Source organism: Phacochoerus africanus, chromosome 10 (assembly GCF_016906955.1).
Source record: "Phacochoerus africanus isolate WHEZ1 chromosome 10, ROS_Pafr_v1, whole genome shotgun sequence".
Taxonomy (NCBI): domain Eukaryota; kingdom Metazoa; phylum Chordata; class Mammalia; order Artiodactyla; family Suidae; genus Phacochoerus; species Phacochoerus africanus.
In genome coordinates this window covers 12,791,469-12,808,838 of record NC_062553.1, presented here as the reverse complement: position 1 = coordinate 12,808,838, position 17,370 = coordinate 12,791,469, and the positions used below count along the sequence as shown (strand labels likewise).

The 17,370-nt window shown below is 33.6% G+C and overlaps 1 protein-coding gene across 11 annotated transcripts in view; it reads left to right on the top strand.

Moving 5' to 3' along the window:
* The window catches only part of LCORL (ligand dependent nuclear receptor corepressor like), a 156,477-nt gene that overhangs the window by 87,286 nt on the left and 51,821 nt on the right, over positions 1-17,370 (top strand). For 10 of the 11 annotated variants that reach the window (XM_047799553.1, XM_047799554.1, XM_047799551.1 and 7 more), the window contains one exon: positions 13,684-13,935. In XM_047799553.1, the coding sequence (XP_047655509.1) occupies positions 13,684-13,935 (252 nt within the window). Of the gene's footprint in view, positions 1-13,683; positions 13,936-17,370 lie in introns of those variants that run through there. The other variant, XM_047799558.1, reaches the window with a different exon arrangement.

Below are 17,370 nucleotides of genomic sequence, written 5' to 3'. Positions count from 1 at the left end.
GTCTGTGCCTGGGTTCTTTCTTTGCATGGAGTTGTACAATTATTCAGCCACCATTTCTTGAAGAAAGTCCTTTCTTCATTTGATTGCTTTTGCTCCTTTATCAAAGATCACTTGACTCTTGCTTGTGTGGGTCTATTTCTAGGTGCTCAATCCTGTTCCACTGAACTATTTGTCTATTCTGTGTTTATTATCATACTATCTTGATTACCATAGCTTTATATAAATCTTGAGGTTCTCCAGTTCGATTCTTTATTTGCTATCGTGTTGGCTGTTCTGTGTAGTTTGCCTTTCTCTGTAAACTTAAGAATCAATTTGTCAGTATCTAAAGGGTAGTTTATAGGATTTTGATTAGGATTATATTACATCTGTAGATAAAATTGAGAAGAACTGACATCTTAACAGTATTGATTTTCTATCTGTCAACATGGGATATCTCTCCATTTATTCAGTTTTAATTTCTTTCATCAGTGTTGTGGCTTTCCTTATATAGATCTTGCATATATTTTCTTAGGTTTATACCCAAGTATTTCATTAAAAGGGTGCTAATGTAAATTATATTATGTTTCACATTCAAACTGCACTTGTTAATTGGTGGTGAGGAAGAAGATGATTGATTTTTGTATATTTACCTTGTATCATGCAGCCTTGCTATTATTCTAGAATTTTTTTTTTAGTTTTCCATATTTAATGTTATATGTATTTTTTAGAATGCAGAATAATATGAAAAATTGTCAGTGCATTTTCAGAAATGTAAGTGATTCAAAATCTGAAAAATTATCATCCTCTAATGAATATACAGACAGAAATTCTATATGAAATATTAATATATTGAATCCAAAACTATACTGAAAGAATAATAATCTAAATAATAATTTTGGACCTAGTAACCTTATTATTGGTTTGATTCCTCAAATCAGTAATTTAAAATGAGAATAATCTTATGTTCACCCTAATAGACTGTGTTTTATTTTATTAAGGTATAGTTGATTTATAATATTGTATTAGTTTCAGTTGCACAACATAATGATGTGAAATTTTTGTAGATTATACTCCATTTAAACTTATATTGGCTGTATTCCCAGCACTGAACACTATATCATGTAGTAAATATGTAAGTAAATCTAAAGAAAAACTGATTGCACTGAAATAGTAAAAATAATATCTTTGCAGGATTAGTAAATGTTATGATACCTGACAACAAAAGCATGTAAGGCCAGAGTGGTGTGAATGGAATTAAAGCATTGTACAGCCCTTTTTAATAGAGCAGATGCATTAACTAACTTGAGACCTTAACAAGAAAAAATAATGCATATGAAAATTTCTGGGCTAAGTAATAAAAGAATAGCTTTAGAGGTATTAGTTTCAAACCAGTAGAAGAAGGAAAAGACTATGGAAAAAATAATTTCAAAAGAAAAACTGAGACCTATTAAGTAAAAATAGGTAAATGGAAATACTAGTTATTTAAATAGATGTATATCCAATTAAGACATAGATTATTAGATAGATTAAAAATTCAGATCCATCTATAAGTCTTCATAAAAGAGTCCTTGATGATGTGAAAGGCTGGAAAAATATATACACTAGTAAAAGCCTGATCAAATATGTGTTAACAGTGTAGTAACATCAAACATAATTATAAATATGGAAAGATGTACTAGAATAAGAATTACCATTCACCAGAAAAGCGTGATTATTACAAATACATGTCAAAAGAACATAAGCTGAAAATATGAAGTAAAAATTATCAAAAGTACAAGAAGAACATCATAGAGAGTCTAAGATCTTAGTTAAGTCAAACAGACCTAAAGTTAACAAGAAGAAAAAAGATTTGAAAACAGCATTAAGTTTGAGCAAATAGACATACATAAAACCCTGAACCCAAGCATTGTGAAATCTGTGAGCATTATAAACATTTGCGTGAGTTTACTCAAAATTTTTTAAGAACTGACTGCATCCTGTGCCATTAAGAAATTACCAACAAGTAAAAACTGAGAGTATACACATTTTATTTCTTGATATAATTCAGTTAAGATGGTAATAAAAAGATAACTTTAAATAAATTTATGCAGATGGAAAGTTTATGACATTCTAAGTAATTTATGGGCTAAACAAGAAGTTCTGATGGCTATCAGAATGTATTTGGCACTGAATGATATTAAAAATACATTTAAAAATTTATGGAACTTAATTAGAATTTGATCAAAGGAAATTTTTATATTACTTAAAAAAAAGATTGGAAATTTAACAAGTAAGTGAAGCATATAACTGAAGGAGTATTTTTTTTTTAAGTAACCCTAAATAAGGAGAAAGGCAAACAGAGAAGATAAGAACAAAACTTTTGAAATAAAATGCAAAGGCAAAATAGGAGAGACAAAGTTAAATGGCTGATTTTTTTATTGGCTTTTAAAGTGTCACAATATGCTTGTATCTGAAATTTTACATTCTAAATTCTAGGAATTTAATGCTTCAAGGAGTTTTCTCATTTTAAAAGCTTTTTTTCTAGATAGACTTCCCAGATTACTGTCTTTGATTTTTTTTCCTCCTGATAAAGATTGTTTAAAAAAATAATTGCACTGTATAAAAATTAAATACTTAGGCTCTTGCTTTTTGAGGACTATGCGATAGGTACAGGGTAAGCACTCTTTATGCACTGGTTCATTTAATCATTGAAGCAACTCCTTTGGACACTATTAGTAGAATCACTTTTCAGATAAAGAAATTATGGCGCATAGAGTAACTTGCACAATGTTACACAGCCTGTAATCAGCAGAGCTGGAATTTGATCCCAGGCATAGCTGACTATGGTGATGTACTTACAACCATTCTTCTGTGTTGCCTTCCAGTATACTATTATGGAGAAAAATACAGTAGGTTTTTGTAAGACAGTGGTTCTCCAAGTATGATACACGGAACTTTTAGGTCTCTGAGACTCATTCAAGGAATCTGCAAGGTCAAAACTTTAAAAAATAATTCTAAGATGTTATTTGCCACTTTGGCTGTGTTGACTTTTGCATTTAATGGTACAAAAGGAAACGTTAGTTAAAATTATTGGCACTGTAGGATGAGTCAAGCCAGTGACAATAAACTGTACCTAGTAGTCCTTGTGTTTCGGCTTCAGACGCATTGTAATAAAAAAAGGCTATTACTCTTACAAATGCCCTTGGTAAAGAAAGAAAATTTTTTTAATTCATGAAGTTTTAAGCCTTGTGTTAGACATTTTTTTTTAATTCTGTGCGATTAAATGTTAAGTACTCAAATGTTCTGTTGCATACCAAATTACACTGGCGTCTGGAGGACTAAAAGACTTTGTTAAAGGCCTTAACTCATAATTTTAATTTAGCATTTATTAATATCTGTATACCAAATAATGTAGCCACCACCTTCATAAAACAGAAACCAGAGAAAATTCAGAGTAAAGGATAAACAGTAGTTTTAACATGTCACTTTCAGTCCAAGATCAATGAGTGAAGTGGATCTAAAATAAGTAAGGATATACAAGACCTAAAATCACAGTAAGGGATAGTTTATGGATATAAATTGAACTCTCCTCTCAGATACTATCAACTATACTTTCTTCTCAAGTGTATATGGAACAGTCACAAAAAATTTTATATGCTAAATCAAAAAGAAATCCTGAATAAGTTCATAAAGTAGAAACAACACCTAAAAAAACCTATTTTTTTTCACCGTGGTGCAATAAAGATAGAAATGGATAACATCAGTTTTAAAAAATCATCTTATCCACCTGCAGTGTAAACATTCTTTTAAGCAATAACTTTTGTGTGAAAAGGAAGGAAAAAAAATTATAAAATCTCTTTAACAATACTAATAATGAAAAAGTTATATATAAGAATCTAGGGGATATAATTAAAACAGTGATTAAGAGGCGATTTAGCCTTTAATATTTTTATTGATAAAAATTAAAGAATGAGAATTAGTTAAATTCCCATCCAAAAGACTTAGAAAAAAATCAAAAAAGTAAATCTTATTAATGATCTTTAATAATGAAATAATAAAGATAAAAGCAAATATTATTAAGGTAGAAGACAGAAAAACATTAAGACTAAAAAACAGGAAAAATGCTTGTTCTTTAGGAAAGACTGCAAAGTAAATAAAGCATTAGGTGAACAATTGGCCAGTAAATAGCAGAGGAAGGTAGCACAGAGAGAAAAGGCAAAGATAGACAAGAAGTGACAGAAAATAACCACTGAAGCACAGAAATTAAAAAGTTATATATTCTCTTTTGTGCAACTTAGGTGAAATGGATAATTAATAGGAAAATCCAGTTTACCAAAATTGTCTCTAAAGAGAGAGATTTAAACAGGCCTTTTTTTTTTTTCTTTCCAAGAATTAGAAAAACAGCAAGAAATCTTGACAAAAGCACCAAGCCAGGAGCTTTAAAAGCTACATTTCACCAGATTTTCTAAGATCAGCTAATCTCTCTTTAATAAAATTTTTCAGAACATAGAAAAGTTTCCAAGTATTTTTTAAATGACTATAATATTGATCTAGATAAAAATCTCATAAAGTTAGTTCACACACAACTACATAATAATCTCACAAAAATCCTAAGCAGAATTCTACTCTGTATTAATAAAATAATACATGATGATCAAGTGTTCCAATAATGCAAGAATAGTTCTATTTTAGGAAATCCATTAATAAAATCCACCTGTTAAACTAAGGAGGAACAAAGTGAAGTTATCTTTACTGATGCTCAAAAGATCTTTGAAAATATTTAATATGTTCCTGCTAAAAATATTTGGTAAAAAAGGAACTGATGCTTATATCTTTAACCTGATGAAACACATAGACTCCCATTTTTTAAGTACAGCTTAAAATGTGGGAACTTCTGGCAGTGTTCCTACTAAAATTGGAACAAGACAGGATTATCTTCTGTCTTCACTATTTAACATCTTGTGGGAGGTTTGGGTTTGTGCAGTTAGACAAGAGAAAATTGTTTTAGATTCAAAAGAATTGGAAAAGAAATACAACTAATTCTCTTGGCAAATGATATTAGAAAACTCAAGAGCCTTGAACTCAAGCAGTAAAAAATTCAGTACAATATCAAGATATAAATCAAATAACCAGTGACTTTGTACACACATAAGCAGATGAGAGAAGTCCATTTATAGTAGTTTTTGTTTGTTTGTTTTTTGTTTTGTCTTTTGTCTTTTTAGGGCCGCACTCACAGCATATGGAGGTTCCCAGGCTAGGGGTCTAATCAGAGATACAGCTGCCACCCAATGCCACAGCCACAACAAGGCCAGATCTGAGCTGCGTCTGCAACCTACACCACAGCTCATGGCAACGCCAGATCCTTAACCCACTGAGCGAGGCCAAGGATCGAACCTGTAACCTCATGGTTCCTAGTCAGATTCATTTCTGCTGCACCATGACGGGACCTCCTCCTACAGTAGTTTAAAAAAAAAAAAAAAAAAACCTTGGAATAAACATAGAAGCAATTTCAGTTTTCTTTATTGTATAATTTTTTTTTTGTCTTTTGTCTTTTTGTTGTTGTTGTTGTTGTTGCTATTTCTTGGGCCGCTCCCGCGGCATATGGAGGTTCCCAGGCTAGCGGTTGAATCGCAGCTGTAGCCACCGGCCTACGCCAGAGCCACAGCAACGTGGGATCCGAGCCGCGTCTGCAACCTACACCACAGCTCACGGCAACGCCGGATCGTTAACCCACTGAGCAAGGGCAGGGACCGAACCCGCAACGTCATTGTTCCTAGTTGGATTCGTTAACCACTGTGCCACGACGAGAACTCCCCCCTGGAAATAATTCTTTGTGGGCTTTTGAATCTGTCCTCTGGCCTCTATTTTCTACTCTCTGAGTTATCTTTTCTTATTTTTCTTTTTTAAATTGAGATACAATTCATAAACTATAAAATTCACTTTTTTAAGTATAAATTCAGAGGTATGCTCAATTCACAAAGTTACGCAATCATCCCAGTCTGATTCCAGAACATTTTCTTTACCCTAAAAAAGAAAAACCCATAACTATATTAGCACTGATACCTTGTCATTCTCCTATTTTCGAGCCTCTGGCAACCACAAATTTTTGTCTGTACAGATTTTCCTATTTTTGATATTTCATGTAAATGGAATTGTACTATGTGCAGCATTCATTTAGCATAATATTTTTAGGTTCATTTTTGTTACAACATGCATTAGTTCTTCACTGCTTTAATTGCATCACATATCTTTCAGTACGTTTTTCTTTTTGTTCAATTTTTATTGTATTGTATCCCTTGTGTCCTTATCTTTTATCCACTAGATGTTGGGGAGTACTTTTTTTTTTATTCTTAACATTTGTTTCTTTTTTACTGTTTAAAAAAAAATTTTTTTGTCCATTGCCAAGCCCATGGCATATGGAATTTCCTTGGCCAGGGATCAAACTTGCATCATAGCTGTAACCAGACCCATAGCAGTGACACTGCCAGATCCGGACCTTCTGAGCCACAAGGGAACTCCTTTTCTCACATGTGAATTTCCCAAATTTCCTTTTATTACTGATCTCTCCTTTCATTCCTTTAAATACTTTGTGTTTTTTAGTCTTTTAAAATTGATTGAGACTTGTTTTGTGGCTTAACATACAGTCTGTCTTGGAGGATTTCTGTATATACTTGACAAATAGATGTATATGTTCAGCCATTTGGGGGTGGAGTGCTCTGTATATGTCTCTTAGATCTAGGTGGTTTATAGTGTTGTTGAAGTCTACTTTTTTATCTTCTGGTTTTTCTGTTCATTATTTAAAATGGTTTATTGATGTCTCCAGATATTATTACTCAATACTGTATTTTTCCCTTTATTTCCTTTAGTGCTTTCTCCTTGTATTTCTAAGTTCTGTTGTTAGGTATATGTGTGTTTATAATTTTGGCTTCTTAATAGATTGAGCCTTTATTATTATAAAATGACTTTCTCTATTTCTAGTAGTGATTTTTGTCTTAGAAAAGATTTTGTCTGATACAAATATAACCATCCCAGCTTTATTTTGGTTACTGTTTGCATAATATGTCTTTTTTTTTTTCATCCTTTTTCTTTCAACATACTTGTGTTTTTGAAGTGTCTCTTTTGAAAGCATGTAGCTGGGTATTCCTTTTAATCCATTTTGCCAGTTTCTGCCTTTCCATTTACATTTAATGTAGTTACTTATAAGGTAGGATGTGCATTTGTCATTCTTCTATTCACTTTCAATGTAGTATTCTTTTTGTTTTTTCTGTATCTCTATTATTACCTTATTTTGTGTTAGATATTTTCTAGTTTATCATTTTAGTTACTTTGGTTTGTTGTGCTGTTTTTGTTTTGTTTTTTTAAGTATCTTTTTTTTTTTGTTATTTTCTTAATGGTTTCCCTGGAGATTGCAGTTAACATCTTAATAGACAATAGTCTGGTTCAGATTTATATGTACTTGACCTCAGTGATATACAAAAACTTTGATCCTGTATGACTCCATTCCATCTATCCTGTGTGCTGTTACTGTCAGCTGTGATACATCTTTATACATTGTCCACTGAGATGATTTGTAATCATTGCTTTGTGCTGCTACCATCTAAGGTAGAAGGAAAAAAGTTATAGACAAACAATACATTTAATAGTTTATAAACAAAAATAAATTTATACTGTATTTTGCCTTTATAATTATGGAACTATTGCTTATTATTTGATTTACTGTCTAGTGTCTTTTCATTAGGTTTGGTCTATGAACAACAAATTTTGTTTTTGTTTATCTGAAAATGTCTAAATTTCACCCCCCCCTTTTTTTTTTTTTACAAAAATAAGAGAGCAAAGAACCAAATCTGAATATAGATTTCTGAATATATTTTCTAAATACAGAATTCTTGGTTGACAGTCTTTCATTTAGTTTCTTGAATATGTCATCCTTCTGGCTTTATTGTTTCTGATATAATATTGACCGCTAATCTCATGGAGGATGCCTTGTATGTAATGAGTTGATTTTTTTCTTGCTGCTTTCAAGATTTACTCTTTTTCTTTGGTTTTCGACCACATAATTAGGATGTATCAAAATGTGGCTTTCTTTGAGTCTATCCCATTTGAAGTTTGTTGAGCTTCTTGGGTATGTAAATAAATGTTTTTCATCAAATTTAGGATGTTATCAGACATTATTCTTCATCTATTCTTTGTGCCTCATTCTCTCCTCTCCTTTTGGGACTACCGTTTGTGAATCTTGGTACCCTGGATGCTGTCCCACAGGTCTCTGAGGCTCTAGTCATCTTTCTCTCCTTTTTTTCCTTTCCTCCCTCTCTTCCTCCCTTCCCTCAGACTGGGTAATTTCAGTTGGCTTATCTTCAGGTTTATTGATGCTTATTTCTACCAGTTCAAATCTACTGTTTTATCCATCTAGTAAATTTTGCATTTTTGTGTGTTTTTCAACTCCGGAATATCCTGTTTCTTTTTAAAAGCCTCTGTTTATTTAGGTTTTTATTTTGTGAGTTGTTCCCCTGATACTTGTCTTCTTTTATGCATGGTTTCCTTTAGTTCTTTGAACATATTTAAAATGCCTCATATAAGTTTTTTGTTTAGTGAGTCCAATATCTGGCCTTCCTCAGAGACATTTTCTGTTGACTCTTTTCTTCCTGTATATGGTTCATAATTTCTTTCTTTTTTTTTTTCTCATGATTTTTTTTTAAACTGGATATTTTATATAATACAGTATGACAACTCTGGAAATCAGATTATCTCCCTCTTTTGGATTTGTTGTCACTTTGTGTTCTTGTTCTTTTTCTTTGTTTAATGAATGCTGAACTAATTCCATGAAGCCAGTATTCTTTGTATTGTATGGCACTGATATCTCTGCTTAGTTAGCTTGGTGGTCAACTAATGATTGGACAGAGATTTCATAAGATTCTCAGTCTTTGCCTAAGAGCTGTGTGTGTATTGCGGAAGGCTACTTCAGAACTGGGGAGGGAGGATGGGAATAGCACAATTTTAAATGCCATATGGTTTTGCTGCTTTTACCAAGACTTAGCCAATATTCTTGAACAGAAGCTTCCTGGAAAGCTTTTAGTTAATACTGTAGTTCTTGTACTTAATGAAGTGACATTCACCAAAAAAAAAAAAAACCTAAAATGAAAGTAATAAATTTACACATGACCTACAGCATTATTAAAAGAGCGAAAATTTGAAGAAATCTCATCAGCTTTCTGAGTCATATTTTCCTGGCTGTCCCTTTGAGGTGGGTTTTTATTAGCCTTTCTTAATTTTAGCCTCAATGGTTATCTGTATATAGACCGAAAATTTTCAAACAATTTTTGTTTAATAGTCTGTCAGTATATTTCTCTCTCTCTCTCCTCACACTTTACAATTGGCACGAAGAAAATCCACATTTTGCTTAGAATTTCCCTAGATAAACCCTCCAATCTATTCATTAGGCACATGTTCTACTTTCCAAGTTAATGCAGACAACAGTGTTTTAAAACTTTCTGCTGCTACATAATGATTATATTTTTCCACTTTCCAATAACATTTACCTCATATTCCTACAATTCCTCACCTTGCAGCCTTGTCAAAGACCATAAGCCTCTGTTAACAGCTTCTTCAAAGTTTAGGCTTACAGTATCACTCTCCATGAAGCTTACTGCCTGGTTCTAAAGTACATGTGTATTTTAGGTTTTTATTATAGCAGCATGTAACTAACATGTACCAAAATTTGTGTTATTTATCTAGTAATACTTCACAAATTACCCCCCAAATTAAGAAGTTTAGAACAATAAACACTTATTATCTCACATTTTCTCTGAACCAGGAATCTAAGAGTTGCTCAGCCAGATGTTTCTGGCTCAGTTTCTCACTTGACAGGAGGCAAGGGGTTGGCTAGGGTTGCAGTCATTTGAGATTTGGTTGATCTTAAGCACCTTCTTCCAAGTTTTTGGCTATTCGTAGGAGACTTCAGTTCTTCTTCTTGTGAGCCTCCTCATAGTGCCACCCATGGCTTTTTCCAGAATGAGTGATGAGAGAGAGAGGACAGAGTAGTGGGGGCAGAGGAAGCAGGGGGAGAGAAGGAGAACAAACATCAATGTTCAGAGTATCCAGGATAGAAACCACATTGTTTTCTAACCTAATCTCAGAAGTGACACAGCCTTCTACAGTATGCTATTTTTTTTTTTCTTTTGGCCGCACCCAGGGCATGTGGAAGTTCCCAGGCCAGGAATCAAACCTGCTGCGCCACATGGGAACTTCCAACAGTATGCTGCTATTAATCACACATGCCGCCCCTGCTACAACGTGGAAGTGGCTACACAGCACTGTGAAGCCAGGAGGTGGGAATAGGAATCATTAAAGACCATTTTGAAACTGGCTACCACAAAGAGCTTGTTAAAGTTTTAAATTAGTAAAATTTGAAAAGCGAAGAAATAGAGCAAAAATAAGTTATTTCTACCTTTTCGGGGTTAACTGATACCATTTATGTGTGGCAGCATATTTTCTCTTCTAGCCAAATGTTTGTTAGTCGCCTGACTTTTGAAATCATTTAAGTTTATATCCCTGGCCAAGATCTTTAGTTAACTAAACATTTGCTTTTTTGTAGTAGCAACGACTTCTAATCTAGAAGGCTCACTAGCTAATCAGCAACTGAACAGCATTTTCTTTGTCTCTTTCTTTTTTTTAACCTTGTTTGTTGGAAAGTCCTTTGTCTCACACATAGACTTATTCTCAATATAAACAAAGTGAGTAGATGAATAGAATAAAGTAGCATTATTATTCCACTTTAAACTTAGCTCTAAATGCAACTCTAAAGTATAACCCTAGTTGTATGATGTGAGTCTGGTCCTTTTTTAATAAATCATTTTGAATCTATAAGGTGGCATTAGCCAGTAAATTTTAGGACAGTTAACCAAAATGCCTAGAAGTAAATCTGGCATCTCCTTTTAACACATAATGAATGCCAAGCAAGATTAGTTTTGAAAAAAGGTGGGGAAGAATGTTCACAGAAGCCTTCCAAGATTCCTAGAGGTAGTAATCAAAAAAAAAAAAAAATTGATACAAATTGGGAATCCTTTTATGTAACATGGAAATTTCTTTTTTTGCTATAAATCTAGGTTACAAAATATGTTACATGGACTTAGAAATTTTGTCCTTTGTATTTTCCCAGCTAGTTAATAATTTTTTATTAATCTAGTTAATATTTTTACTTATTTGACATTTTGTGAATTAAATAATATTTAACTGCTCAGCTTGTATCTTTTTGTTCTCTTGTTATTGTCACTATAACCTAAGATAAGAAGATAGTAAATGTCAGCTATTAAAATGCCAAGTACAGGAGTTCAGTATTTTATCTACTTATATAACTTTAAAATATCCAGTGAACTGTTATGTTTCTGAGGTTTTATTATCATTTCCATTTTTATGAACAGAGAAACTCAAACATGGAAGGGATGTGTAACTAGCTTACATTCATAAGGATGACTAAGATTCCAATCTGTAGCCAAGTCTTTTATTTTTTATTAAAATATAGTTGATGTACAATATTATTTTAGTTTCAGGTGTACTACAGATTGCTTTGACATTTGCCTACATGGTGAAATGATCACCACAATAAGTCTAGTAGCCATCTACCCCCATACAAAGTTATTGCAGTATTAATGACCATATTCCTTATGGTATATATTCTCACTTATATGTAGAATCTAAGAAACAAAAAAATCAAACTAAAGTAAATTGAAGCTCAGTTACAGAGAACAAAACAGGTGGTTGCTAGAGGAGAGGGGTGTTGGGGGACAAAATAAATGAGAGGGATTAAGAGGTATAACCTCCAGTTATAAAATAAATCAGCTACAGGGATATAATATACAGTTGACCTGTTACAAGTAGGGGTTGGGGCACTGACCCTTTGCACAGTCAAAAATCTGAGACTGACTTTACAGGGGCCCTTCATATTTGGGGTTCCACATCCTCAGATTCAACCTACCGTAGATTATGTAGTACTTAGTACATATTTATTGGGAAAAAAAAAATTCATGTCTAAGTGTACCTCCACATTTCAAACCCGTGTTGTTCAAGGGTCAGTTATATAGCCAAGTCAAGAACAAATAGAATCTCTCTTCCCTGCTGGGTTCTAAACAAAGAATAACTATGAGAGCTAAGACACTACTTTTTTTTTTTAGTCGCACAGATTTTTTTTCAGAATTCAGAATTCTTTTTTTTTTTTTTTTTGGAAGTGGCAGTATAATGGAGAGAACTTATCATGTAATGTCTCCAGCTGGTCAAAAACAACACCCTGTGATCAAATATATTGATATCTCTGCAGGACTATAAACAGATTCGTGTTGGCCCAGGTCACATTTTCCTACCAAATGCAGTGATAATCATGGTGGAAGTAGCTTGTTGCCTTTCCTCACCTCTCAATAGTATGTTTTCTATCCTTCTTGCGTTTTTAGAATCATAGATCAATGAAACTAGATGCTAGTTGGAGGACTTGTCTTCAGACCTGTTAGATAAGTGCTGTAGCTAATACTGAACCCGAAAACTTAGGAGATTTAACCCTTCTGTCTCAGATAACCCTGGAATAGAACAGGCCTATTTTCATAAGACTTGAGGCATTTAAGGAAGCAAAGAAGTAATATCTCTAGAAGTAGGTTTACTTCTAGTAGGAAGGAGTATGGAGCCTAACCAAGTATGTTTAGTCATCCTTCCCAGTTCACTAATTATTCTAACTGTGAAGGAGCAGAGTAAATAAGAGCATTGCAGTGAGGCCAGACATATGTGTGTGAAAAAGCTACCACCACCACTCAGTATCAGAAAAGACCCTCAGTAACAAGTTCCCACTGTGGCATGGGATCCATGGCGCCTCTGCAGTGCCAGGATGCAGGTTCCATCCCCACCCGGCACAGTGGGTTAAAGGATCTGTCGTTGCCACAGATGTGGCTTGGATCTAATCCCTGGCCTAGGAATTCCATATGCTGTGGGGCTGCCAAAAAAGAAAGGGAGAGAGGGAAGATCCTCAGTAGTGCTATTACCATTTTTATAGGGGGATCTTAGTAGGTATGTGCTGAAATATTTAAGAGTAAAATACCATAATTCTTCAATTTACTTTTAGTAATTCTGCAAACCAAAAAAAGTAAAAAGAAGGAAAATATGGCAGATTACTAACAATTCTTGAATCTTGGTGGAGGCTGTCTGTGTCGTAGTGTTCATTATTTTTTTCCTTATGATTGAAATTTCAACAAGAAAGTTGAGAAAAGAAAAAAATACTTGATGACATTCAGACCATTTTTGAAATGCACATTTGACAGAGTTGAATTAATAATAATAAACAGCTGTGGCGTTTAGGCTTTTTTAAATAGTTAATGTGTGTACCTACTCTTTTAGGTTGAAAATTGCCTGGTTACTTAACAGTTTATGTTTACAGCACTAAGTGTTTTAATAAAATACATTTGAATTAAAACTCTAAAAATAAGCCGTCTGCTTTTATGTCTAATTCTTTATATTTTAGTTTAGGATTGAAAATATTTATTTTTAAGAAGTAATTAAATATCTTAAGTTTGATATAATACTGATTAAATGTACAGGGTTTCTCTTGCTAAGTCTAAGAAACCGTTGGCAATTATAGAGTAACTCCAAGAGACTTCTAAGTCATTAATCTGTAATAAAAATAAGATAAATTTAAACATTGGTGTTTTACATTCTATTTTTTAATTCTTATTATATTTATTTTTTCCCTAGATCTTCCTCAGAACTGTGATCCTAACATTCCCCTAGTTGCTCAGGAATTAATGAAAAAGATGATACGTCAGTTTGCAATTGAGTATATTTCAAAAAGTGGTAAAATTCAAGAGAATAGAAATGGTTCCATTGGACCAAGTCTAATATGTAAAAATATCCAAATGAATCAAGCAGAAAACTCCCTTCAGGAAGAGCAGGAAGGCCCCTTAGACCTCACTGTGAATCGAATGCAAGAACAAAATACTCAGCAAGGTAAGATCTGTGCACGTGTACATGTGTGTGATGTGATTTTATGTTTTAATATTCTTAAATATGTGAATAGCCTTATAGTCACAGAGAAATTTATTTTAGAAGCAATGTCACTTGTAATTAGCCTGAGTAGTATGGACTAGAAATAAGTTCTAATTTAGAGCTTTTGTATTGCATTTGACTTTGTTTATAAAAGAGAAAATGAGAGTTCCTCTCAGCCTCTTTTCACAATAAAGTGTATGGTGGAGAGCTTTCTGAAAAGCAACCTGAAAGCAAAGTATGCAAATAAAAAGATGTATGTGATTTTAAAATATTTTATAATGTAGCACTGAGAACATTCATCAGGTACTTGCTGTTCAGCTTTTTGCACGTAGGTGAAAAGTAAAAAATAAATTATTTATCTTTGTGCTGTAACTAGGGAAAGAGAGAGTTAATACATATGATAAATAATAATGTAATCATGTAATTAACTGTATATTTTTCATAAGAAGCATGAATGGTGAAGCTGTGTTGGTTTTATCTAATTGTTAATTGAAGGAAAATCTGTGATTCTCAAAGGAAAGAAGGGAAGAGCCTTAATGTGCTTGTGGAGGATGCCAAACAAGTGTTTGCTTAGAGAAGAGAGAACAAGTAGCTTTTATTAATGCAAGTTGGAGATAGTGTTGTCAGTCCTTCGGACCAGAAAAATATCAACATTAGGTTTGACTGCAGAAGGCAGTGTGGTGTTTAGGACTCTAAAGAGGAGTACACTAATCAATGTTTGAAGAAGATAATCTTTTCAGTATGTAAGACAGATATGTAAAGTGCTGAAGTATGGAAATACTTTTTTCTTTTTGCATCCCTCATTTTAGGTTGTATGAGTTAATTTATGTAGAAAGACCTGAAAAATATTAAGATAATAATTAGATGGGTTATCAGGCACAAGGAGGGAGTTCCCATTGTGGTGCAACGGAAATGAATCCAGCTAGCATCCATGAGGATGCAGGTTCAATCCCTGGCCTCGCTTAGTGGGTCAGGGATCCAGCGTTGCCATCAGCTGTGGTATATAGGTCACAGATGCAGCTTGGATCCTACATTGCTGTGGCTGTGGCGTAGGCCAGCAGCTGCAGCTCCAATTGGATCCCCTAGCCTGGGAATTTCCCTATGCCACGGGTGCAGTCCTAAAAAGCAAAAACAAACAAAAAAAGGCACAAAGAAATGTGCAAGACAATTATAGGGCTTAAGGTCAAAAGTATATCAATACATTGAATTTTATAATATAGAAAACATAGGGTTTTTAGAATTTTTATTGTTTGTCTTGCTCTTCTTTTTTTTTACTTTTTTATATCTCTTCTTTGTGGGAGGCAGTTCAGTGTTCTAGACAGACTGAAACAGGTTTTGGTATCTGCAAGGGACTTGTAGTTAAAATTAACAGTTAACTTCACCTATCAGAGCTTTAATTTCCCCATTTGTTATTGGGCAGTAATAATAACAAACACATTGGAACAATATGAAGTTTAAATGTAAAGTAACCACCAAAAAAATTTAAAAAATTAAAAGAATAAATGTAAAATAACCTACTCATAAAAGATACTCAATCTCTAGACTCTCTATACACTTTACCTTCCTTTCCTTACCACCACAGAAGAGAAGCCTGGTAGTTATCTATAAACATTTGTATGGCTGTTTACACTAAAGTAGGACTGCGCTTTCTCTGAATGCCCCAATGTGTAGAATTAAGATCACAAGCTAGAAGTTAAGTGGAAAGAGATTTCAGGTCCGTATAAGAAAGAATATTTCTAAGGATCAGACATTTTTTCAAAGGAGAAGGGGGTAAATAGTTCCCTTATATTAGAAGTATTCAAAAGCATCAGATGAGTGGTTGAAATGGATGACATTTTAAAAATAAATTTCCAGACCTTACTTTCTGTAACTCTGTGAACTTAAGTGATAAGGCAGACCCAAGTATACATAGAAATGAGTAATGTACTTATTATTTAAATTATTGTGATATTCTAGACAAAGTATACAAATAATTTATGTGAACATTCTTATGTGGAAAGAAGTAATGATGGTGAATATAAATCTGTACTTTAGTCTTCTTGAGGATTTTAATTTTGAGGGATGACTTTTTGTCACATGAGATTTCAGTGTTCTTAGGCAGGATGGGAATCATTTATTTAGTTCAGTCTGACTTGTAGTGTAGTGACCAAGGGGGAGAATGATAATAGATGAGGCTAAGGAAATAGGTAAGGAAAAAATTGTGAGAAAGCCATGTGGTAAATATTAAGGATTTTGTTACTTTTCTTAGGATCTGCTTTGCTTAGAAAACTGTTAGATTATTTTAAGCAGAGAATAATAAAGTCAGACTGTTTTTTTATTTTATTTTATTATTACTACTTTTTTTTTTGTCTTTTTGCCTTTTCTAAGGCTGCTCCTGCGGCATATGGAGGTTCCCAGGCTGGGGGTCTAATCGGAGCTGTAGCCGCTGGCCTACGCCAGAGCCATAGCAACTCGGGATCCGAGCCGCGTCTGCGACCTACACCACAGCTCACGGCAACACCGGGTCCTTAACCCGCTGAGCAAGGCCTGGGATCGAACTCACAACCTCATGGTTCCTAGTCCGATTCACTAACCACTGTGCCATGACAGGAACTCCAAAGTCAGACTGTTTTTTAGAAAACTATTCTGCTCTGTAGATTGGAAGCCTTTCACTTTGCCTACTTGCGCACCCAATTGTTTTTTTTTTTAATGAAGCACATAACCTTTAATGCATTTGAATATGTGCGCATGTGTGTGTGTGTATGTTGTATACATACCAGTACCTTATATGTACTAATCTTTCCACAAATTAAAAATTTTTAAGTTGAAATAAAGATGTTATAAACAAATTTTTTTTTTTTTTGGTCTTTTTAGAGCTGCACCTGCGGCATATTGAAGTTCCCAGGCTAGGAGTCAAATCAGAGCTGTAGCTTCCAGCCTAAGCTGCAGCCACAGCAACATGGGCTCTGAGCCACATCTGTGACCTATACACTACAAAGCTCACAGCAACACTGGATACTTAACCCACTGAGCAAAGCCAGGGATCAAACCCACATCCTCATGGATACAAGTCGGGTTCGTTACTGCTGAGCCACAATGGAACCTTCTAAACAATTTTTAAATGTCTTGCTAAATATGGTGACTTCATCCCCAGTATTTTATACAGTCCACACTGTAGACTTTGGAGTGTTTCATTAGTAATAGTACAAGGTATAAACCCTTATTTCAAATGGTTTCTTAAGAACTAAAGGTATTTTTGGACTGACTTATCTGTTCTTACCTTATAGTTGGATTAATAATGTACTCATACTTGTAGTCACAGGATTAGTTCTGCCTTTGTTTATTATTTGCTAGTGATTACATTTTTCATGTTATTCTCACTTTATAATTTTGCAGCAGTACTCATTTAAGTCATTT